The sequence below is a fragment of the Chiloscyllium plagiosum genome, unplaced genomic scaffold, assembly GCF_037043375.1.
Source record: "Chiloscyllium plagiosum isolate Xiang-an unplaced genomic scaffold, Cpla_swu_hap1 HiC_scaffold_28, whole genome shotgun sequence".
Lineage (NCBI taxonomy): Eukaryota > Metazoa > Chordata > Chondrichthyes > Orectolobiformes > Hemiscylliidae > Chiloscyllium > Chiloscyllium plagiosum.
The window spans coordinates 16,510,342-16,535,804 of NW_028270166.1; the positions used below are offsets into that span (position 1 = coordinate 16,510,342).

A 25,463-nucleotide genomic window follows, 5' to 3' on the forward strand; every position below is an offset into this window, starting at 1 on the left:
CTTACCTTTTAGCAGCCTTTGACTTGCCCTAGGAAGCAACCATGAATTTAGTTAATAATTCAAACAAAACAAATATTATTCCTTAATTATTTGAGTGTACTGATAGCTATGTTCTTCTTCAATGTGACTGATGTAACTTTTTCAGAGCCAGCAGATACCATGTGGAGAGGACATCTAGCAATAAGGAGACACAGAGCAGAGAGCTAACAATCATCCTGTTTGCATAGAAATTTTAAATACATGCCAAAAGAACTGGATGTGCAAGCTTATCATGCCCAACCATACCACAGAATAATGAGAAAATACAGCCCAGTTATATACATTCTAAACCATCAAATCATATAAACAACCTCACTTAATCTTCAAAATTCATTTTCAGTAAAATCATCTTCACAAAAGATAATTTGCAAAACACATTATCAGTGTTAGCAAATACATTACTGTGTTCCAAATCACAGCGAAGAATATGTAATATCAGTTTGACAAAATAACTATGCATTGGAATCATCACATTTACATGTATCAGGATGGGTAGATCAGAAAAGATGCTCAGTTAATTATTGCTAACTAGATTAGATTACTTACAGTGTGGAAACAGGCCCTTTGGCCCAACAGGTCCACACTGAACCTCCGCAGAGCAACCCATCCAGACCCATTCCTCTACATTTACCCCTTCACCTCACACTACGGGCAATTTAGCATGGCCAATTCACCTAACCTGCACATTTTTGGACTGTGGGAGGAAACCAGAGTACCTGGAAGACACCCACGCAGACAATGTGCAAACTCCACACAGACAGTTGCCTGAGGCGGGAATTGAACCCAGGTCTCTGGCCCTGCGAGGCAACTGTGCTCATCACTGTGCCACCCATAGAATCATGAAGTCGCAGTTCCAACCTTACGATCAATGCTTGATTGCAACATGAAGTTTAATTGTGGGTTTATAGCTTTTAGATTAGATTCCCTACAGTGTGGAAATAGGCCCTTCGGCCGAACCAGTCCACACTGACCCTCTGAAGCGCAACCCACCCAGACCCATTTCCCTCAGACTAATACAGCTAACACTACAGGCCAATTCACCTGACCTGCACATCTTTGGACTGTGGGAGGAAACCGGAGCACCCAGAGGAAACCCACGCAGACACAGGGAGAATGTGCAAACTCCACATAGATAGACACCCGAGGCTGGAATTGAACCTGGGACCCTGGTGCTGTGAGGCAGCAGTACTAACCACTGAGCCACTGTGCCGCCCTAGCAAAAATCAATTCCCTAAATTCATTTCCTGTCTTGTGTCATGACAGGCAGAGAGCAGGAGATGAAGATTGGTATGTGCAGTCACACTGTACGTGGTTTCAAAAAGACATTCTCTGGTTGACATTCCTTGTGAAATTGTAAACATTTCTTTTCTGTACTCTTCAGGGGTTTTGACTACAGAGAGAGACAGTTCCTGAGCCGATAAAAATCTGATTGCTTCTCCATACTTTATTCTCAACTCCAAGGTCTTCAGCTACCTGGGAACTAATCTCATGGTTGTTGGCAGGCAACAAGTCTTTGTCCTCAATGACTGGTCATTAATCCACAGAACAATCAACTGCTTGTTGCCAACCAAAACTCCATCTGTGGAAAAAGCCCCTGGATCTGGTTCATTTGCAAACAATGCTGTAACACATCACTATATAAACACTGCTTACAATTTATATCAAATTACTTGCTTTCAAACCATGCAGCAATCTTTAGATTTTCAAACAGTCCATTCTCATTTCAGTCTGTAATTTTAAAAAGCACCAAAGTAAAAAGACATAATTTTTACACGTAGTTTATTTGGTACCAGAGATGTTGAGCTTCAGTTAACTGGAAAAATTTAACAAGTTGAAGTTGTTCACTTTGAAGCAGATAAACTTGAAATGAAGTTTGATAAAGGTGTTTAAAATTATGGGGGGCTTTGATAGAGGACATAAAGAGAAAACCCACCATGCAAGCTGGTAGAATTAAAATGCAATTCAATTCTGGAATATAAAGATGGATTGTTGATTGTTGTAAAAATCTGTCTGGCTAACCCTTGCCTTTAAGGGGAGGAAATCTGTTGCTTTACCAGGTCTGGCTTGCATGTAACTTCAGCAATGTGGTTGCCCCTTAACTGCCCTTTGAAATGGTTCAACAAGTTATTCAGTTTAAAGGCAATTGGGAGAGTGGCACAAAGGCTGGTCAGTGAGCTTCCATCCCATGAAAGATTAAACAAAAGGAAATGAGTTGAATTGCTTCCTCTGAGTTGTTTGATTCCGAATATTATGATCCTTTGAAAGGGAGCATGCTTCATGGATTGGAAGAAAATACATAAATTTAAGATGTGTTACCTGTTACTACACTGAGTGCAGGATTGCTAGATTTATCATAACGTTAAAGGCAGGAGATGTATGGCAGTACCTAATTAGTCTTTCTGATAATATGTTATGACTAACCACCCTATATTTATGCCCTTTAAGTTTTTGTTATTATTGACATAAATTACATGTTTACCCTATTATACTCCATGCTTCCACTGGTCACAAAATTAATTTGTGAGGCCCTAATCTGAGTGTGAATACTTACTAATGCAGAAATATAGGTTTGAAAATTGGGCCATAATATATTAATCTATCACAACTCGCTTAAAAATATCGCAGAACTATTCCCTGTGTCTTTTAGTTAGGTTTCGTTAACTGAACTCCTGGAACAGATTCATTTTTTAAACAAAATTTGTGCACAGAATACTTTTCACAAATCTATCTGTATAATATTTTTTGGTGAGACACAGAGGAATGAATAGCTATTTACATGCTTTAACAAAGGAAATTTGGGAAAATGTTATTTACTTTGTGAAAAATTTCTAGTCATTTGAATAAAAAAATCAGGCATTCAATTTTTGAATAGGGCATAAGACACAAATAGGATTACAATTAAAAACTAAAGGACAACTAAATGAAAATTTAATTTGTAAGCTTTTTTGATCTTTACAACCTGATGCAGGGGATTAAAAAATGAGTATCATTTTCTCAAATTTGGCCGAGGTATTATCTGCTGTAATGGCTAGAGTGTTTATCAATAGGTTTTCTTCTGCATGCTGAGTGGAAAGATTTAAGACAATAAATAAGTTCAGCAATGTTCAATAAGTTCAAAGTTTCCCACTTACATGTTTGGGTTAGTTTGAAGAAAATGATGAGTGTAAACCAATCCTAGCCTTATGATAATTAACGTTAAATTATTTATATTTACCTCAGTGTAAGTTGGATTGCTGTCTTGATTAATTGACTTTGGTTTAGCTAGTTCTTTAGTTCTGTATGAAGCCTTAGCTCGCAATGTAGCAGGTTTCACAGGCCAAATGACTGGTCTACATAATAAGCAAATATGTTACTATTAACTGTTGATTTAACAGTTTACAACAGTTTACAACACAATTTACAAATGTATAAACAGTACAGAATACAGACAAATAAAAGCTGGTCTCTGCTTTTCACCATTAATCTCACGAAACCATAGAATCCCTATCTTTGTATCATTAATATCATAAACAAATACTTCAGTCAACTAGTAAAATAAATACAAAATGACATTAATAACCTTGTGGAATGGGTGGATAATGACAATTTGACTAAATATCAGTTAATTTGAGAAGGTGCATTTTGGCAGAAAAATAAAGTGTCCACACACTCCTTGGCGAATAAGATTCTAAATGGGATGGAGCAACAAAGGAATCTATACATACAGATATAAAAGCCATAGAAAAGGAGTGACATGTTACCATGAAAAACATTTTTTTTACATTACTGATTTACACTCTTGTCTTTTGAAAGACAATTTGATTCTTAAGCTAACTCAATTTATAAATGTGTCTGACACAATAAAGTGGCTGTTCAACATGGTGCCCTCTGGTTAATGCTTGTTTAAGAAATGTAAAATAGAAATCTTAACAGCCAAATTGCTGTCATTTGAACAAGTGCAGTTTCATAGGAATAAGTTCCATCTGCTGTATCACAAAATTTACCATTGGGATCATCACTGTATTAACATACAGACTACTTGACAAATGAAGTCTATTAGCACAACATCACCCCAAGAGATCATTAACACTGGGATCATAAACTAGTTAAATTATAGATCAATGTGGGGGACAGTTAATTCATGCCTATCTCTTCCTGTCCAAGATCATGGTCAACATTAACACAGAATCCCTACAGTGTGGAAACAGGCCATTAGGCCCAATAAGTCCACACCAACCCTCTGAAGAGTAACTCACCCAGACTCATTCCCCATTACTCTACATTTACCCCTGACTAATACACCTAACCTACACATCCCTGAACACTATAGTCAATTTAGCATGGCCAATTCACTTAACCTGCACATTTTTAGATTCTGGGAGGAAACCGGAGCACCCTAAGGAAACCCACACAGATATGGGGAGTATATGTAAACTCCACAGAGACAGTTCTCTGAGGCTGGAATCGAACCCAGGTCCCAGGCGCTGTGAGGCAGCAGTGCTAACGACCAGGCCACTGTGTAGAAATTCTACAGTAACACTGTAGAAAGAAAGAGGCTATAAGAAAGAAACCATCTCAAAGTATCAGTTGGAGGTAGAATTAGACAAATGTACACTAAGCTAAAGAAGGAATAATTAAGAGGAGTTTTCAATTTCTGTCTTAAATTGGAAAAAGCAGTTGGAGAGGTTGTTTTATTTAGAAAGGGAATTAGTAGATAACTGAAGCTGTGGTCATTCACCTCTGTCTATTGGGAGGAGAACTTGTACAAGAATCCAGAGTCATGGCATTCGCTTTCAGGGAGGGGTATTATAGATTTGGATAATCTCATGAAGATGAAGAAATGCAAGGTCATGGGAGTTCTTCAATTTTAATTTAATATGGCAAATGTAGGCTTGCACAGAAGCTGGTATAAAACAACGTACAGATTTCAAAGCTATAGATGAGCTAAAGTGTACACAGAGCAGTTGATGGATATCCTGAAGCAAGAGATCATTGAAATAATAAAATCAAAGCAAAATAATGTGGATGCTGAAGTTCTGAAATAAAAATAGAAAGTGTTGGAGAAACTCAGCAGCTCTGATGGCATCTGTGGTGAGAGAAACAGAGTTAAAATTTTGACTCCAATATGACTCTTCTTTAGAACACTCAGGGTGTTCTGGTTCTGAAGGAAGATTTGGATGCTAGTGTAAATAGTGTGTGAAAACCCAAGTATTCCACTCATCTGCAACATCAAACATCAGCTCCACCACCTGTGGCAGAGTATGAGGCTCCAGGAAATGGGTCACCTCAGAACCCATAACTTTTGAGTGGAAGAAAATCATCTTTGACCCCGAAGGATTGCCTAAGAAGATTAACAAAAGAATTAATACAGAGCAGTAAACTCCATTTAACAAAGCAGATTGCACCAGGTAAATTGCTTCAACGTCCTGCTGTTATAAACAACCATTTTCATTAGATTGAATTCCAGATTTATCGGGTGTCACAGGATGCAGTGTATGGTGAGAAAGATGCACTTTGGACATAGATGGTGCAATTTAATATTGGTGACTAGGAATCTCATCCAGGAGAGGACAAATCTACTCCTCTCACGAAGGTTCACCACATTTTGAGTTTTAATGACATATTAACTGGACAGCAATAGGAAGAACCTTTTGGACAGAGGTCCAGCTAACTTAGAAGCCAGCACTCGTAGTAGCATGGGGAAGATCATGGCCACTGTCTTTAATGTGTCCATGTAAAGTCCAGGATGACCAAAGTATCCAAACCACAGTTGAGTGATTGCTTTGGTGGAGCGTGGAGTGGAAGTCAAGGGGATGGGTTGGGGGGTGAGGGTTGGGGGGTGAAGGGCAGGGAGTGGATCTGCAGGAAGGGCAGGGCAGTGTCTCTACCCCTTTGATGAAGGGTCCCTTGATTAGGCACTTTTAATGTAACTTCTCTGGAAGTTTGCAAGGTACTCATTCACTTGAATGTTCCATTTGCCTCTGGATTAATACTGTGGTGGGATGCAATCCTTAAATTGGCATTCATAATCTAAACTTATGTAAGTTCTGCAGAGATACAAAGGAAGTACACAGGTAGGTGGTGAGGGTTCCTTTGAATGTCCCCTTGTAACAAAATGTTATGTTATACGATTTACGAACAGTCCTCCTTAATTTTCTCTATCTTTTTAATATGATTTTGTGATTTTCAATCTGTTTTATGAATCTGATGTTCTCTGTCTACAGAGGTCAGCAAGGTATTGTGGTGAATTCTTACTTGGAAGCATTTGATGACAAGTAAAATAAGGGTTTTGTTATAAGAATGCTAATTAGTATTTTAATGGCTGCTTAGTTGGATATCCCTTCCTGACCACTTCCAAACAAGATTTTTTTCTGAGAGATTTTAGTATCTAGAACCCATATTAATTCCAATAAACCGGAATTCTATTGATAATTTTTTAACGGCTGATATTGGCGGTGCTTCGAACTTTTTAACTGGTAAAACCGTAATAAAGATAAATATTTATTTCTGAGATGAAGGGATCCAAGGTGGAAAACTTAGCCTAAAACAAACTGTCCGATAATGAGATTTACTAAAAGATATTAATGTTTAAAAATTTGTGATGGGACTCAAACTGTACAATTTAGAATTTCACTGCAACTACTGATCAGTTTTTCTTTAAATACAACATTCTAAAATGTTAAAGTATCTTTTAATAATTGTAATCACATTAAATTGCTAAGGCTCAGGGAACCAAGGCTTCTAGGCCAGGGAAGGCATAGATAGATATATGCAAATTCGCAGGAGTTCTTGATTAGCTGCAGTTTTGAAGAGCAGAGGCAGAAAGGCCACTGAGGAAAGTTTTCAAGTCCATTGTTTTGATGATCAAGGGCTGGATTCTTTACGGTTCAGTGGATACTATTACAGGCATTAGGAATATATAATTATATGCATGTGGAAACTGCTAATTCACTAGGTGTCAAAGTACTAATCACCATACTAATTATATGGCATCAAAACAGATATTTCTACATTGAGACCATTTAAATATTGATAAAAAGATGATTTTGTTTCAAGTGAGTATATTTAATTGTAATCGAGAAACGTACATCAGCGCAATTACACTGATGAATATTTCTGCGAAATATAACAGCTATAAGCTGCTGTCGTGCCAGTTATTGAGATCACACCACATGTTGAGATCACACAGACATATGAATGTTACCAACCAATGCATACACAAAAAGAACAAGTCAGCTTATGGATGTTGTTTGGCACAGAATGTTGGAAAACTGTGCTTTTAATGCAGGCATGTATCCAGAATTCAAAATTAATTAATTGATCTGTCTGTGGAAAGTGACAACAAATGGAGACTGTACTGCCTAAAATCATTATTAGAGAAATAATTGTGATGTTCTATGATGATCTCGGGTCTATGGCTGCTTAAAAATTACAAAGGAAACATTTATCATAAAAGGGTGTTGTAGTAATGCTTGTGAAAGATATTAAAATGCTGAAACACTGGAAAATATTGGAATAAAATAATTCAATGACAGCATCAGAAATTCTTTAAAAATGTGTTAAATTTCCAGATGAAATTAACAACAAACTACTAACATCATTTCGTTGGCTAAGGTTGAGATACTGACCATTAGTGAATCTTCAATTAATCAACATTTTCCAAATAGCAATCAGAAATTGTTCTTTAAGTAATTTGAGTTCCAGACACACTGTACCAATTTCTGATACTATGCACAAACAGATTCTTGTTATTTATTCTGGTTATCTGTTCTGAAATTCTGTACTACGTAATGGATGGAAAACTCATGATATATTAACCTGCGATACGATACTCTGCTAGAATGCTAACATCTAAAATTTATCTCACTACTGATTTTCATAAGTAAAATTCCAATTGTATGTAATACTGAATAATTTTTAAATAAAGTTGCAAATGTTAATGTCACTGACAAATTGCTTTTCAGTTTATCTAATAGCACCAAATAGATTGCCTGGAAAACTTCAAATCTAATTCATAAATAGGTAGAGCTTTGTGAATATAACATTATACCTTTGATAGCAAAAGAATTTGTTTTCCATACTAACTTGGATGGGACCTCGAGGTAGAAATTCTGGGATGTTCTTCTGCACTCCCACCATAACGTTGGTAGAATATCCAGGAAACCCCAGAGAAATAGTGTAAATAGTAACTATATTGCAAGTTCTGCTTAAACTACAGCAGGAATTTGAGAGAAACAACAATGGAAATCCTACTTAACAAAAATCAAAAATTGCACGACAAATGTTCTTGATCACATTTCTCAAATCAAAAACAAAGAGAAAAGAAATTATGCAAGCAACAGGCTGAGGCTTCAATTTAGGCATATGTCCAATTTACCAGTTTTAAGGTTCTCATCCTTTGTATGGTATAAGGATCCGGGTAGTACTGGCATAACATTTTTGCTTGTGTTCAGGACAAAATTGTACCCATTCTGAGCCAATGAGCCAGAGAAGTTGCATTCGGTCATACTTCTAATATATATTTGAAATGGAAACATAACAAAGTTATTTCTGCAATACATTACTTATTGTCATGTCTATATACATGTTTGTGATCTTCGCAGTACATCTATCTGTAATTGTTAAAGCATTTCCTTGGATATTCTGAAAGGTCATGGACCTGTTTCTCCAAACACCATAAGACCATAATAGGAGCAGAATTAGGCCATTGAGCCCATTCCATCTGCTCACCATTTGATCATGGGTGATACATTTCTCAACTGCATTCTCCTGCTTTCACCCTGTAACCCTTGATCCCTTTATTAATCAATAATCTATCTCTTGTCTTAAATACACTCAATAACTTGGCTGCCACAGCCTTTGCGGCATTGAGTTCCAGATTAACCATCCTCTGACTGAAAAGATTCCTTCTCAACTCAGTTCTAAAGGATTGTTTCTTCACACGGAGGTTGTGCGTTTGGACCCTGGTCTCTGCTACTAGTGGAAATATCTTCTCCATGGCCACTCTATCTAGGCTTCTCAGTATTCTGGAACCTTTAATGAGATCTCCCCTCATCTTTTTAAACTTCATCGATTGCCAACCCAGAGTCTTCAAACAGTCCTCATACGACAAGCCCTTTATCCCCAGGATCATTCCTGTAAACCTCTGGAACCCCTCCAATGTCAGCACATTCTTCCCTAGATACAGACCCAAAACTGCTCACAATATTCCAAACACAGTGTGGCCAGTGCTTTGTAAGCTGCAGCAGTTCATTTCTGCTCTTGTATTCAAGCTCTCTTGAAATGAATGTTAACATTGCATTTGCCTTCCTAACTGTCAACTGAACCTGCATGTTAACTTAAGAGAATCCTGAACTAGTACTCCCTAGTTCCATTATGCTTCAGAATTCTGAAGCCTTTCCCCATTTAGAAAATAGTCTATACTTCTATTCTTCTTACCAAAGTGCATAACCTCATTCTTTCTCACATTGTATTCCATCTGCTGCTTCTTTGCCCACTCACCTAATCTATCTAGTCCTTTTGCAGCTTCCCCACATGCCCTTCCACCAAAACCTAACCTGCAGGTTATCCCCAGCATTTTCTGTTTATACTTAAGTATTTACCTGTCTGGTTGAAATCGTTTATCAAGACGTTTATGTTCGCTGAGTTGAACGTATCGTGGAACATTGCCTGAAGGAAATGAAATAGTTGAAATGAATAAAATTCTGACATGCATAATTTAAATGCTGCCAGTTATTTAATTATTTAATGGGGCTCATACAATAACAAATAGATTCTAGCATGACCCCATCAAATTTTTCTCCAGTATCTATTTTGCAGGGAGAATTAGGAAACTAGCTTAAACGTGGTACTCTTCAAATGAATTAACTGAAGCTTTGTTAATAAAAGTTACACTGTAAGTCATGTTTTAATATATTTAACTATTCTGATGGCTGTCTAGACTCTGACAGCATCATTACATGCAGAACTCAGGCGTGACTCAGGTAGATCTGAATTGGTTGACCTGAGCTGGCATATCAAAGGGCTTCCTATGACTGACCATTAACTGCCAGCAAATTGCCTCCTCCTCCAACTCTGCAGAATGGACCATCGGTCAGTATTCTTACCTGTGGGTGGTGAATTTCCTTGGAGGTGCTCCCACCCCTGTGCTGAAATTGATTTAGGACAGAATTAAAGTTTTCAATATTGTCTTTGGAAAGTAACAAATGCCTGTGAAATTTGAAATCAACAAACTAAGTTTGGGATCACCTCAAAGTTCTCAAAACTCTCCACTCTAACTAACTAATTTGACTAGGGGAAGCAGCCGCACCCATTTTTATATAGGCCTATCTTTCCTAATGTACAGCAGTGGCATAAAAGTAATAAGTGTCTAGGCACAGTGCCAGCAAAAGATACTTCAATGCAAATAAACTCAGTTGAATCTGCCTGAACAGAACATCAAAGCTGAGGAAACCAAAACAGAAGAACTCATGATAACATTCTGATGTCCTAAGCATACATTTGCTCATCTATTCCTGTGTACAAATAAGGGCCATGATCATGTTGTTGTTCCATTAAGTGGCAAGACTCAATCTTCTCCAAATGAAGTTGGAACAGAAATTGACCATCAATGAATGCATGTGAAACACCATAAAAACAGCAACTGAAATGATTGGTAATTATTTTCAATTCTGTTTGTAGTAACTTGAAGGATCTTATTTGAAGTTCCTTGAAGAATATGCAACTATATACTGGAGCACATGATTTTCTCACTTCAGGCATTCCAGTTGAGCTCATGTAGGGTGGTATCAAGGACAGGACAAGACACCTCCTCCCAAGGATGTCAGAAGAATTGAGTAAATTCTTTGTGGACTGCCAGGTTTTTTCAGACTGTAAAAGTGATAGCGATCTGGGTTCAAGCTACTCAGAAATCAAAATTATAACAGGATATGTATGAGTTAGTAGAAGCTGATCTGTGGGATAAAAAGAGTTATCATATACACGGAGATAATTATAAAGCTCTGGTCCAAGCACAGAAGATTACCATTTATGAAATGCAATATGCATTTAGCATTTAAAACCAATAATAAAACGAGAAAGTGCTAAAGAAACTGAGCAGGTCCAGCAGCATCTGTGGAAAATGCAATACAGTTAACACTTTGAGTCCGGTATGATTCAGTCCAATATAACTTGCTCCAAAGAAGAGTCACCTTGGACTCAAAACAATGCAACCAGCCCTACTGCATTTCTCCAACACTTTTTTAAAATTTCTGATCTCCACCATCCACAACACTTCGCATTTTTTCAGATTTCCTACCTTGTCCACTTTGTGATTCACATGACACTTCAGACTCTGTAATAGAAATTATAAAATAGTTAGTTTCCTCATGATCTTCAAACATTCTACATGTCATGAACAGAACATGGGTGGGAATTGCAGCCCCAGTCATGGCTGAAGAATGCCGGGAAGTGAATTTAATCAGACAAGCAGCAGACAGATTCTTACCCTCAAGATGAACTTCAGGGTTTTAGCCAGTTCAGAGACATATTTTGCTCCCACATGTCTGGGGATCATTGACCTTCAGGGTCTGGGAATGTTATCAAAGTATATGCCACAATATAATTCATTCCAAGGACAACATATGCATGGGTTCGTTTGGAGGGGGAGTGGTGAATGGTGCTGATGAAATGGATGGAATGGCTGGGATGGGACAATTGGGTGTCATGGTTTGGTTGGAAGCAGAGCTACGAGAATCATGCAGCCTTGTGGGAAGTCTCAAGGGATGTCAGGATGCAGATAGCTTTGATCAGGAGAGGGGTAAAGTTTATCTGGACAATAGGGTCTTGATCTTGAGAGGCTCCCAGAGAAGGTTGGGGACCTCAATGGATATCGTGACTGCCAGCGTAGCAAGTCAGGGATGGATGGTCATAGGGGCAAAAGAATGATACACGAGGATCCAAAACGAGCAAGCTGAATCTCACCATGCTGAAAGTCCCTCAAAATAACAGCACAAATACAAACAGAGTAGAAATGGCTACTGTATAAGTGGAAGGATGTTTCATTTGAGGGGAATGGCAGTTATATCTTGCATGTTTTGATCAACTGAAGGGCCATCTATCAATCAGGAATCCAATGGATGGACAATCAGGTATAGCTATCCAATTGTTGCAGTGCTGGATCTCTCAGGCATGAAATAACCTTTCTTTATCTTTGGATAGAGTTTATATCTCTTTACAACACATACCAGCATTTCTGGACAGCCCTCTCCTGCCTTTGCGCTTTGATTGTCTGCCAAAAGACAATACTGATGTTACACACTTTACAGTAATGTTGTCAAGTAATATCAATCATCCCAAACATAATATTGATATTACATTCTTTATGTGCCTGCATACCACACCCACTATATTAAAATGGGTGCTAGCCTACATGTTCTTCTGCTGAATCAGCAAGAAGTGAAATGCCATCCTATACATGCATGAGTTTTCATCTGCTATTACCATCATTGGCATTTACCAAGTTCACCTGTTCCAGGAAATAATTGTTCCTTGGTATCATGTGTGCTGTTAATTGAAATTTACATTGCTGGGTTGACATTGTAAGTGAAAGCTATTTAAAAAGTTGACCCTGTCATTCACTAAACTCAAATCAAAATTCTTCATTAGCGTGAGTATAAGATAAATTAATATCTTCAATGGAAATTTTAGGTATATATGTTAGGATTTAGAATTCCAGCTGATGATGTTATTGGACAAGTAAGATCCCAGACTGAAACCTGGCTTGATTGATTATATTTTGTTTTGTTTTGGTTTTAATGAAGTGGTCTCTTGCTGAAATAAAGCATGCAATGCGGACGATTTAGTTTTAACAATAAAAGAGAAAATTATTAACAATTGAAATAATGATAAAATAGAGTAAACTAAAGAGTCTAGTTACAATGGGTCTAAAAAAGATTTCGCAATTTGTGACAGTTCCAGATGGGATACCCTAAATTGGTAAGGGGGAATTAAATGGTTCCCTCTTCATAATTCACCCACTCTCTTCGATAATCGCAACAAAGCTAATTTGAAAACATATACTTTTCCTTGTATCTCCCAGACTGAAATGAACCTATGTTTTAAAAGAAGATAATTTAACAAGACTTTGTTAACAAACAGTAAGTCTATTAATTACTAAATATGAGAAGGAATACACATAAATACAGCTTTTAAATATACTGTAATATAAATATTATAAATATAGACAGATTATATATTATATAATTATTATTATATACAACAATATAAATATATTATAAATATATACAGATAATATATAGTCGACAGGTGACATGATGGAGCAGCGCTCCGAAAGCTTGTGATTTCAAATAAATCTGTTGGACATAACCTGGTGCGTGACTTCTGACCTTCTGTCAGACAAAGATAAATGATATCATCAACCAGCATCAGTAACTCCAATGTCTTTCAATATCTTTATTGGTTTGCCTCTTGATTTAAAACATGACACAATACCTGCCTTTTTGATATACAAAATTTAGAACCTCCATTGGTCTGATTCACATCATCTATAGTCAAAGAAGAATTTTCATGACTGTCAAGAGTCATCTCTCCCTTCTTCAAAAAGGTAAAGTCGCCATAGTCCTGCTGGACCATAAGGCTGCACTCTTAGCAGACCACAGGTGGCGGTTTCAACTGAGGATCACCATGCCTCAGGTGAGGGTAGAAGTTGAAAAACAGCCCTTTGTGGTCGCGGTTGCATTAATCTGCATTGCCAACTGGCCAATTGAGTTAACTGACCAACTACTTAACACATACTAAAGAAACATGTTCTTTTTGTACTAGTGTTCCAGGTTTAATAACTATTCACTTTTTTGATGCCCCCTTTTTTGAGGATTTCTTAGACATGCCTACTACTGCAATCAGTCTCCCATTCAGCTTTGATATGTTCGGACTTATTACAATGAAGAACATCATATTTTTTAATATTACTTTTTTGTTCTCGGCTTTTTGCTGTGTAATCTTGATGTCCTTGTTTGTTCTTTAAAAAACATACACCTTCTGGCAACACGTTTTCTATTTCTCCAGTTCTCTTGTGAATTCCCACATCTCCCCAACTGCAAGAGTCTGTGTGAGAAATCACACCTACTGCCAGATCTGCTGTTTCTCTGATCATTGATACATGCCCTCATCTAAATAAGAGCTTAGCTTTATATGAATGCTGTTTTTGAATTCCTCCATAATCATCATTTTGCACAATTTTCTCTAACTTCAGTGATTAAAGCCACTGATGCCGCAACTTTTAATTTTCTGTTGAAAATTCTACATATGTCTGATTAGATTTATTTCTTGTGTTTCTTTCTGTATTCTGAAGGGTCATTGGACCCAAAATGTTAACTCTGATTTCTCTCCACAGCTGCCACCAGACCTTCTGAGTTTTTCCAGCAATTTCTGCTTTTAGTTCTGATTTCCAACATTCGCAGTTCTTTAGATTTTTTTAGATTTATTCCTTGTTATTTTTAATTGATTATCTTCAGGGACAAGCTTTATACACTGAGTATTTCTTTGTTAACTGTTTTGTAATCTGCAGATTATTCTGGCAAGTTTAAAACAGATCTTTATTACAAAGAAAAACTACTTAAATATAGAAAATGGTTGGAAAAATTTTGAAACACACAGTGAAATAAAATTTTCCTCTATTCGTCGATTCCATTACTTCATAGAACCAAATTCAGAGATTTCATCTCAATCTCAGATCTTTAAATTAAACCCAACTGATTCTTCCAAGATCTTCCCTGTGAATTATGAAGTCCTTTTACATGAAAACCCATAAAACTGAAAGCTTTTACTTTCTCAGTCTTGTAACAAACTGCAAGTAACCACTCTTTGTCTGGATGTTACTCAAACTAACAGTCTACTAAGGTAACTTATTCTCTGAATTGTTCTACACTCTCTTCCAGCAAAGAAATTAAACCATGCTTCTGACCCCAGTGAGATCTTCTCTAAAACTACTCAACCAGGGCCATCTCTTTGGAGTTCATCTCAGCCTCGCCCAGAAATCTCCACCATAACAGATACTAGTCTGGGTGGCACAGTGGCTAGCACTGCTGCCTCACAGCACCAAAGACCCAGGTTCAATTCCCACCTCAGGCGACTCTCTGTGTGGAGTTAGCACATTCTCCCCGTGTCTGCGTGGGTCTCCTCCAGGTGCTCCGGTTTCCTCCCACAAACCCAAAAATGTGCAGGTTAGGTGAATTGGCCATGCTAAATTGCCTATAGTGTTAGGTGAAGGGGTAAATGTAAGGGAATGGGTCTGGCTGGGTTACGCTTCGGCGGGTCGGTGTGGACTTGTTGGGCCGAAGGGCCTGTTTCCACACTGTACATAATCTAACTTAATCTAATCTAATTCAATTCATTCCATGATATAAAAGAAACAGATAGAAGTATTGAATAAGTACTGAACAGCTAGAAGGCTATGGGGTCTGAGAACTTTTCAGCAATTAGTACTGAAAACCTGTGCTCCAGAGCTTGCCACACTTCTAACCAAGCTGTTCCAGTACAGTTACAACATTAGCATCTACCCAACAATGTCGAAAATTGCCCAGGCATGTCCTTTACACAAAATGTAGGACAAACCCACCCGGCCAATTACCACCCCATCAGTAAAGTAATACCATTACTAATTCTTGCAGCACTTGCTCAGCAATAACCTGCTCAGTGATGCCCAGTTTGGGTTGCATCAGCTTTTAACCTCATCACAGCCTTGGTTCAAACATGGGAAAAAGCTGAATTCCAGAGGTAAGGTGAGAGTGACTGCCCTTAACATCAAGGTTGCATTTGACTGAGTGTAGAATCAAGGAGCCCTATCAAAATTGGCATCAAGGGGGAAAACTCTCTGCTGGTAGATTAGATTAGATTACAGTGTGGAAACAGGCCCTTCGGCCCAACAAGTCTATACCGACCCGCCGAAGCGCAACCCACCCATACCCCTACATTTACCCCATACCTAACACTACCGGCAATTTAGCATGGCCAATTCACCTGACCTGCACATCTTTGGACTGTGGGAGGAAACCGGAGCACCCGGAGGAAACCCACGCAGACACTGGGAGAACGTGCAAACTCCACACAGTCAGTCGCCTGAGGCGGGAATTGAACCCGGGTCTCTGGCGCTGTGAGGCAGCAGTGCTAACCACTGTGCCGCCCACAAAAGCAGAAGTCATACCTGGCATATTGGATTGAATTAGATTAATGGGGGTTTTGCCCTAACTAGTTGGAGAATCAGCAAGGAACCTCCATCCATTCCATACAAGAGATCTGATAGTATTAAGCATAACTGAGGGACTTGATTTGGGCACTGTAATGCCTTCTCTGGTATTCAGGGTCTTGGTGGTAGAGATCCTGCCTGGCAAGAACTGTCAACCTCACCACTAATAAATTGTGTGGGGCTCATTGGCCGTGGATGTCAAGTTGCTGATTAACAAGCCTATCAGTATCATGCCAGCTGAGACTAGGAATCTTGCGTTAGTTCTCTGACTTAATGGAGGAGGTTTTGCTGCCATTGAGAAACTGACCTGGCCATTGTCCAACGATTAAATGAGCTAGGCTGCCATGACTCCTGCCATCATGAACTCCATTAAATTCGGTCCCAGCTCAAACCACAAACACAATTTTAAACTTGGGACCTTGCTTTTATGGGCACCTCTATTCTATTTTGAACTTTGAATTAGTGGCATGTTGGGTTTTTTGTGTGTCCTGTAACCATGATAATTTCTTCTGTTAAAACAACCTGCAAGAGATAGCTCAGGGAGGTTGATGAAGATTTGTTTACATTGGGAATTTTTTAGGAGTTAGCAAAGTAAACAGTAGTGCATTAAAGTTTTCACTTTAGAAGATTTTGCTCTTTTGAATGCTATAAACACCTATACCTTGAAGGAACCAACATGTTCCTATCTCAGTTTGGGCAGTTTGCAGAAGTCTTGGTTGAAGCTGAATGTGAAAAGCATTTACGTCTGAGACAGGGAAGCAGTTCAGGCCTGTTAAGGAAGAATTTACCTCAGGAATTTAGTTTAAAAACTCCAGACCAGAAGTATTTGGTTAAAACCCTGAAGAGGTTATGTGAAGCTGAGAAAGTCCAACTTTGGTCACATGATAATCAAGGATGAGGCTATCAGATCAAGAATTGTTACCATAGCTAAGTCAAACACTGTGTGTAGAGAAGGGAATTTTCTCTGGTGTTTGAGCACTATAATGGGATGTTGTTGAGATTAATGGATTGTATTTTACTGCATGTTTGAAATTTTTAAATGTGTGTTACTTGGCTTGTTCTATTTTATCTTCATTTCTTTTCCATAACAAACTTTTGTTTTGTTGTTGAAAACAAATGTGTAGCTTTACAAGTTGTGTTTCAATCAAAGACTACCTTGTTAAAATCAAAAATGAGCAAACTATGATCTATCAAGCCAGTTAAGACGCAGTTTCATTTTGGATAATGTGGATCAATTCTTATCACTTGTTGGAGACCAGCCAGGAATGCATTCCAATAGTCAATTCTAAAAGTATCAAAGGCAAGGTGAGGGTTTGAACAGCAGATTAACTGAGCTGTCAAAGTTGAATGATATCAAAGTGGAAGAAGACAGTCTTAGAAATAGTGTCTGAAGCTCACTTCAGGATGGCTTAATTGTAAACTGTTGCCAGGGAGTTGCATTTAGTCCATAAGGACGGAATGGAATGAGGATTGAAAACAATGGCTTGCTTAAATCTTATCAATATTTAATTGGAGGAAATTTCTAGTCATGGATTAGTGAATGGGCGCACCAGTGTTACTATTCAAAATTCACTTATACGATTCTGCACATACCATTTTAACACTTCAAATTATAGTCGTGCCAATGTTATATAGCACATGTCTGTTCTTGTGCCTGAATTGCAGTGTTAATTAAAGATATAATTTACAGGCATCTGATGCAGTGGAACACAAAACAAAGTGGTTTACAGTTACATTATTGTTCGTTCCCTTATCTCTACTTTTATATGATTGTAAAAAAACGTACGCTTTAAACCTTATCTTGCACCGTATCAGTAGAAAAATGTACAGACGGTCAACACCCGGCAATAAAGTAAGCAGATAACACCGGTTAATTGCTATTGGAGGTCCAACGGGCAAATTCAAGAACAATTCTTCTCATGTGACATTGTAATAGATTGTGGCATTGTGGGTGTAGCGCTAAAAATTATCCATTGCCCTAATTCGTTTTTCTTTCAAGGTTGGGACTACAGCTGCAGTGTCATACATCGTATTAAAACGGCGATGAGATGAAGCTTCGAATGCCAAAGCACTTTGGTTCGTCAGTGCTAACATTACAATTAGCCCGATCTGCAGGTGGGCGCTAACGTTCATCTTAAACACATGCATTCACTTCTCTGAGGATAGGGAAACATCAACGGCTGTTAAATTTTACTTATCTCACCCATTGCCAGCCTGTGGGCAAACAGAGGGATCTTTACGACGAGCCATTGGCTGCTGGAGTGAGCGTAAGAAACAACCACCGTCAACGCGGTTATTTCACTGGTGGTAGTCAGTCTAGTCTTTTTTTAAATGCTTTCTTCATTCCTGTCCGCCGCCACTCAGTGACTCAGTAAAATCGGCGCAGACACGATAGATGAAACAGAGATGTGTTGCCCAGCAACAAGCAGACGCACCGGGGGTTGCTAGGTAATGGACGTTGGAAAAGATGTCATGCCAAATGTAATCAACCGAAGTTTTGTAAATGTACCCCTTGCAAGTCTCTCATTTGCAGCAGATAGGGATAAGGATAAGTTGCACGTTTACGCTATTTAAAATGATTAGGTCAGGTCACGAAATAATCCAACGCCTGAGCTTGACCTCCAATAACACATTGTACTTAGAAAGCAGGTGCTGTTGTCCAAGACTGATTAGCCATATTTTGTGTGTGTGCGCCTCTCACAAGCCTCAAACCTTTGACAGTCAATGATGAACATTTAAAATGCAGTTATCGTGGCAGCTAAACTGCCCACCTCACTATTGGTTAGTGATGTTACGAGAATAAGTATTGACCAGGACACTGAGAACCCTGCCTTTTGTCCTTGGATCATGCGGAGGATCATTTACCTCAGCCTGATTAGGTAGACAGGATTGATGTGTCAAACAAAAGATTACTTTTTATGATACATTCACAAGATGCCAGTGTTGCTGGCATGGCCAGAAATTATGTTGCATTGGTAATTGTCCTTAGACAGAGGTGGTGAGACACATTCTTGAACATAACTAAATGGTCTGTGTGGCCATTTCAGCTGACCGTCTGCAACATTACAGAGGGTTTGGAATCTCGTAGGAACTCTAACTCTAAGAGTGATTAAGGAGGACAGGTACTGAGCTTTTTCTTGAAATACATTAATATTCAAGTTTTGTTGCAATCTACTAATTTCAGCCAGATTCCACTGCTTTGTTTAAGCAAAACTTGGATAAATATTTGACAGAGCAGAATGCAGCCCTGCAGTGAGGGAGCCAGACAATTAATAGTAAGGAACATTAAGACCATATGATGTAACAATAGACATACAGCTTCTAGGTTTTCTTTACCATTCACTGAAATCAAGGCTGATCTGATCATCTTCACTTTTCTCCCTCCCCCCCTACTTGTTGCTGCAGCTTTCTACCATTTAAATAATATTCAGATTTCATTATTCCTGCAAAGGTGCATTGCTTCATATCTACTTACATCATATTTCATCTGTAAAGCTTTTGTCTACTCACTTAACTTGTCTATATTCCTCTATGGACTTTGTGTTTCATGCTCACCATAAAACCATTTATGCTGAATTGTTCTGGTAAAGAGATGTTATTGGGTAAATAGCTTGTTTCTCAATATGAATTTTTATGGGTCCAGGTATGATTGCATGTCAACTTTAATAACATAGTTACATTATCAGCAGTTTGATCTTGCTATTCTTAACCAAAGAGTTACAGCTTAAGATAATGTCATCACATGCATTCACATAAACATCCTTTTCCACTTACAAGTGTATAAGTTGACTTTAAAAGCAAACCATCTGAAATTACTTTTTTTATGCTAAGAGGGGAGTGACACCAGATACTTTGCATTATTTGGATGCAGTAATGTTACCACACTCACTTTGACATACAAATTAATTTGCTGCACAACCTAGGTGTCAGCCATGACTCAATAGTAGCGCTTCTGCCTCTTTGCCAGAAGGCTGCAGTTAAAGTCCCAGCACATAATTTAGGTTGACACTTCAGTGTAGTCTTGAACAGAGTGATTATGTTGTAGGGTTAATAGTCCAGAGGCCTGGATTAATGATCCAGGGGTATGAGTTCAAATTTCACCTCCACATCTGAATTTCAATTCAGTTAATTAAATAAATCTGGAAGAAAAAGGTAATATCAGCACAAAGCACGCTGTGTTCCGGTCATGGTTGGATTATACCCTAACCTTTCTTAAGTACAGATCTATCAGCATTTATTTCAATCTCATACTCAATGCCTTTATTTATAAACTGATTATCTTAATAGGCATTTCTAATGGCTCTGTTTACTTGCATTCCCATTTTCAATGAATGATATATTTGAAGTTCTCAAATTCTTTGTTCATCCACACCCTCCAGCACCTTTCCATCGAATGCATATTGATGGCCTTGTTTATCCACATACTTAATGACATTCAGTTGCATCTTTTAACCATTTCCCATTTTTGTTAATCTATCCCATATCTTTCGTCTACTGGCCTCCCTATTGTCTCAGCATGCTCCTGCCCCACTGAACTCATTTCTACCTACCTCGACACTGTCCTATTCCCCCCTAGTCCAGGAACTCCCCACATACGTTCGAGACACCACCCACACTCTCCACCTCCTCCAAGACTTCCGTTTCCCCGGCCCCCAAAGCCTCATCTTCACCATGGATATCCAATCCCTCTACACCTCCATCCACCATGACCAGGGACTCTAAGCCCTCCATTTTTTCCCCTCCTGACGGCCCCAACAGTACCCTTCCACCGACACGCTCATTCGTTTGGCTGAACTGGTCCTCACCCTTAACAATTTCTCCTTCAAATCCTCCCACTTCCTCCAGACCAAAGGGGTAGCCATGGGCACATATATGGGCCCCAGCTATGCCTGTCTCTTTGTTGGCTACGTAGAACAGTCGATCTTCTGTAATTACACCGGCACTACTCCCCACCTCTTCCTCCGCTACATTGATGACTGTATTGGCGCCACCTCGTGCTCCCGCGAGGAGGTTGAGCAATTCATCAACTTCACCAACACATTCCACCCTGACCTTAAATTTACCTGGACCATCTCTGACACCTCCCTCCCCTTCCTGGACCTCTCCATCTCCATTAATGACGACCGACTTGACACCGACTTTTTTTACAAACCCACCGACTCCCACAGCTACCTGGATTACACCTCTTCCCACCCTACCTCTTGCAAAAATGCCATCCCATATTCCCAATTCCTTCGCCTCTGCTGTATCTGCTCCCAGGAGGACCAGTTCCACCACAGAACACACCAGATGGCCTCCTTCTTTAGAGACCGCAATTTCCCTTCCCATGTGGTTAAAGATGCCCTCCAACGCATCTAGTCCACATCCCACACCTCCGCCCTCAGATCCCACCCCTCCAACCGTACAAGGACAGAACGCCCCTGGTGCTCACCTTCCACCCTACCAACCTTTGCATACACCAAATCATCCGCCGACATTTCCACCACCTCCAAAAAGACCCCACCACCAGGGATATGTTTCCCTCCCCACCCTTTTCCACCTTCTGCAAAGACCGTTTCCTCTGTGACTACCTGGTCAGGTCCACTCCCCCCCTACGACCCACCCTCCCATCCTGGCACCTTTCCCTGCCACCGCAGGAATTGTAAAACCTGCGCCCACACCTCCTCCCTCACCGCCATCCAAGGCCCTAAAGGAGCCTTCCACATCCATCAAAGTTTTACCTGCACATCCACCAATATCATTTATTGTATCCGTTGCTCCCGATGCGGTCTCCTCTACATTGGGGAGACTGGACGCCTCCTAGCAGAGCGCTTTAGGGAACATCTCCGGGACACCCGCACCAATCAACCACACCATCCTGTGGCCCAAAATTTCAACTCCCCCTCTCACTCTGCCGAGGACGTGGAGGTCCTGGGCCTCCTTCACCACTGCTCCCTCACACCAGACGCCTGGAGGAAGAATGCCTCATCTTCCGCCTCGGAACACTTCAACCCCAGGGCATCAATGTTTCCTCATTTCCCCTTCCCTCACCTCACCCTAGTTCCAAACTTCCAGCTCCGCACTGTCCCCATGACTTGTCCTACCTTACTATCTTCTTTTCCACCTATCCACTCCACCCTCCTCCCTGACCTATCACCTTCATCCCCTCCCCCACTCACCTATTGTACTCTATGCTACTTTCTCCCCACCCCACCCTCCTCTAGCTTATCTCTCCATCCTTCAGGCTCTCTGCCTTTATTCCTGATGAAGGCTTTTGCACGAAACGTCAATTTTCCTGCTCCTTGGATGCTGCCTGAACCGCTGTGCTCTTCCAGCACCACTAATCCAGAATCTGGTTTCCAGCATCTGCAGTCATTGTTTTTACCTAGTTTTTCCCTATTGTTGGTCAAACTCAGCAACTCCTCTCCCTCCTACCCCCCACCCCTGGGTTTCCTATTCCCACCCTTTAGTGAGGACTTGTTATCAATAATCTGCTCTCTTTTCCTAAGTCCAAAATATTTATATATGTATATGAAATAAATATGCTGAAATCAAAAATGAACACAACAATTACTCCACCAATTTTAATGTTTCTCCAGTCAGTAACTTAAGTTACCTTAAGTTTTTGTTTCTCCTGTTAACCAATTCTCTATCCTGAATTTGTGTAAAAAACTTACTTCAATGCATTCATCAGTTGTCTCTTGAAAACCCAGATGTATTACATCTGCTATATTCCTACTATGCACTTAAACAATTGCTTCTTCAAGAAGGAATATAAATGCTATTAAGTTTGTCAACCATCATTCATCATCTTTGACGAATCTATATTAGTTGTCATTAAATAATTCATGAAATTCGAAAAGAACATTAATTTTATCTGGTGTTAAACTAATTGTTCTGCATAACCCAGTTTATCTTTCACTTCCTTCTTGAGTAAATGTGCTGCATTGACTACTTGCCACCCCAATGATACAATTATACATGGTTAAAAAGTATAAAAATCTTCTGGCCACAGCACCAGCTGTCAGCCATCTCATTCATTAGGTTAGAATGCACATCTTTACAACTCAGTGATCCAAAGTTCTAACTTTTTATCAATTACATCTTGATATAATGTGCAGTAAAATGCAAGTAGTCTTGGTAGTCAACTTGCTAGAATCACAACTAAGTTTATTTTTCAATCATTTTTTTCTGAACCAGATTCCACCCATAAACCTTCCAAATTAGCAACACTAACCCTCTAAAAGATGTTGTGTGGTTATAAATTCTGAATGAGAAAATGAGGAATAAACAAATATCCTGGAAATAGGCTGGACTATGAATCCTTCAATAAAGTACGCACAGATACTTTCAACAGATTAAAATGAACTTTATGTTTAGATCTCAGAATGCATCCATTTAAATTGGTACGACCTAAAAAAGGAACAAACTGGAATACCAACAGAAATTACTACAGTATTATTGAAAGAAACTTCTGATCAAATACTTCCAATCAGATAAATTTTAATTGGAAGGTAACTGTTAAAAAGATATAGATATTGGCTCAAAGATTGATTATATTTAATGTCAGAGCAAGTTCAAAAGGATATACAGCCTAATCCTGTTCCTAGTTTCTATGTTTCCATAATCCTTCATTTAGAATCTGCACAAACAACTTGACTTCTCCCCAAGGTGCAACATCAAGCTTTGTATTTTCTGCTGAAATTGATATCTGGATATTTTCCTCTGTACAGTCATAGTTTCATTACACTAGGTGGCAGTATATTGCATAAATTAACACTTTAATTGTACAGTATGTGTTCCTTCAGAAATACGTGTTGTTTCTTCACAGGTTTTATCCTAGCTATCCTGTTTAAAGCAATATCTCTTACGATTAAGATATAAAAAATGAACTTTCAATCTCTGCTAATCCAAAGTGGCTGCATTGATTTTAAAGAATGAGGATTTCTAGTTGGTAGGGAGATAATTTCAAGACAGTAAAATATTCCTTCAGCTTGTAACTTCTAATTTCCAGGAAAAAAAATACTTAAAATTACTTTATAATGTATTTTTGACCAGTATAATTGAGTAGATTTCAGCAGTTTTATTTGTGACATATTGTATTATACTAGCCTAAGAAAGGGGATAGGAAAGTCTGTTGTTGCTATATGTAGAAATAGCTTAAATTGTTTTGTGAAGGTGTTCGCTGTTCATTGCTTCTTGGGAAATGGTTAATCACAGTTTTTTCAGTACTTTTGCCATTGCTATGTGCAAAAGGAATCTTTTCCTAGGAGTTTTAAACCCAACTTCAAATTTCTCGACTGTTAGACATATGACTTTGTAAAATTGTAAAAGGGATTATTTTAGTCAAGTGCTCTCTAGCTAACATACATCTCTCAACTAACAAAACGTTCTACTCAATACATTTGAGTGCTAAGATTGGGTTCAAAATTAATTAATTGGGTTTGCAGCCTTTTAGGAGGCCCTGAAGATACTACCTAAATGTCAGTTCTTTAACTGAAGTTTAATTAATTGTCTGGTTTTTTTGTAAATATTTTTATTGCGAAAAAAGATTTTAATTTTGTTTACAAACTTACAAAGTCACTACAAAATAGTATAACAACCTTATAATATAACGACAAGAACAGTAAACAAACTACTATTCTACTCCACAAACCACTCAGAAGAGAGGAAAAAAAACCCAAAAAAAACTACAATTCAATAAATAACCAGAAGAAAAACTAAATTAAACCAAGTTAAACCAAGGTAAATTACATTACATTCAGTTAAGTTACTGCACTCAGCGCAATCCCACCAAAGCTCCCCACCACCGGGAGCATCAGTAGGTAAACCTGTATTTGTTCAGGATCCTACATCCCAGGAGCCCCCGGATCGCCAGATGTAGCCCTCATGACTACACAAAGGCCCTGACCAGTATAGCTGACAAGTCTGCGACTATATATTTCAGAAAGAGCCGCCATGTTCTATAAAACAGTTCAGTTTTCTAGTGCACCATTCTCATAAGGAAGTCCAGGGGGATGTGCTCCATAACTAATCTACACTGCCCCGAGTGACCTGGGAGATTCTCCAACACCCAGCTTATTAGAATGTTCTTCCTCGCACAGAATGAAAGAATATCAAACAATTTCTTCCCATGCATGTCCAAAGAAGGGGGAGATTTGGTAAACCCAAGAGGAGGGACACTGGATCCACCTTAACCTCAGTTCCTAAGACTCCTTCCAGA

At 38.9% G+C, this 25,463-nt stretch overlaps 1 protein-coding gene across 1 annotated transcript in view; it reads right to left on the reverse strand.

Annotated features, from left to right (window-relative positions):
* LOC122565053 (uncharacterized) overlaps positions 1-18,604 on the reverse strand; it is a 47,926-nt gene extending 29,322 nt beyond the window's left edge. The window contains exons 1-6 of the mRNA XM_043720683.2: positions 18,465-18,604; positions 12,243-12,286; positions 11,324-11,350; positions 9,621-9,687; positions 3,254-3,368; positions 6-28 (exon numbers count right to left, since the gene is read on the reverse strand). Of these exons, the coding sequence (XP_043576618.2) occupies positions 6-28; positions 3,254-3,368; positions 9,621-9,687; positions 11,324-11,350; positions 12,243-12,286; positions 18,465-18,511 (323 nt within the window). The 5' untranslated portion in view covers positions 18,512-18,604. The remainder of the gene's footprint in view (positions 1-5; positions 29-3,253; positions 3,369-9,620; positions 9,688-11,323; positions 11,351-12,242; positions 12,287-18,464) is intronic.
* Between the last annotated feature and the right edge of the window lie 6,859 nt (positions 18,605-25,463).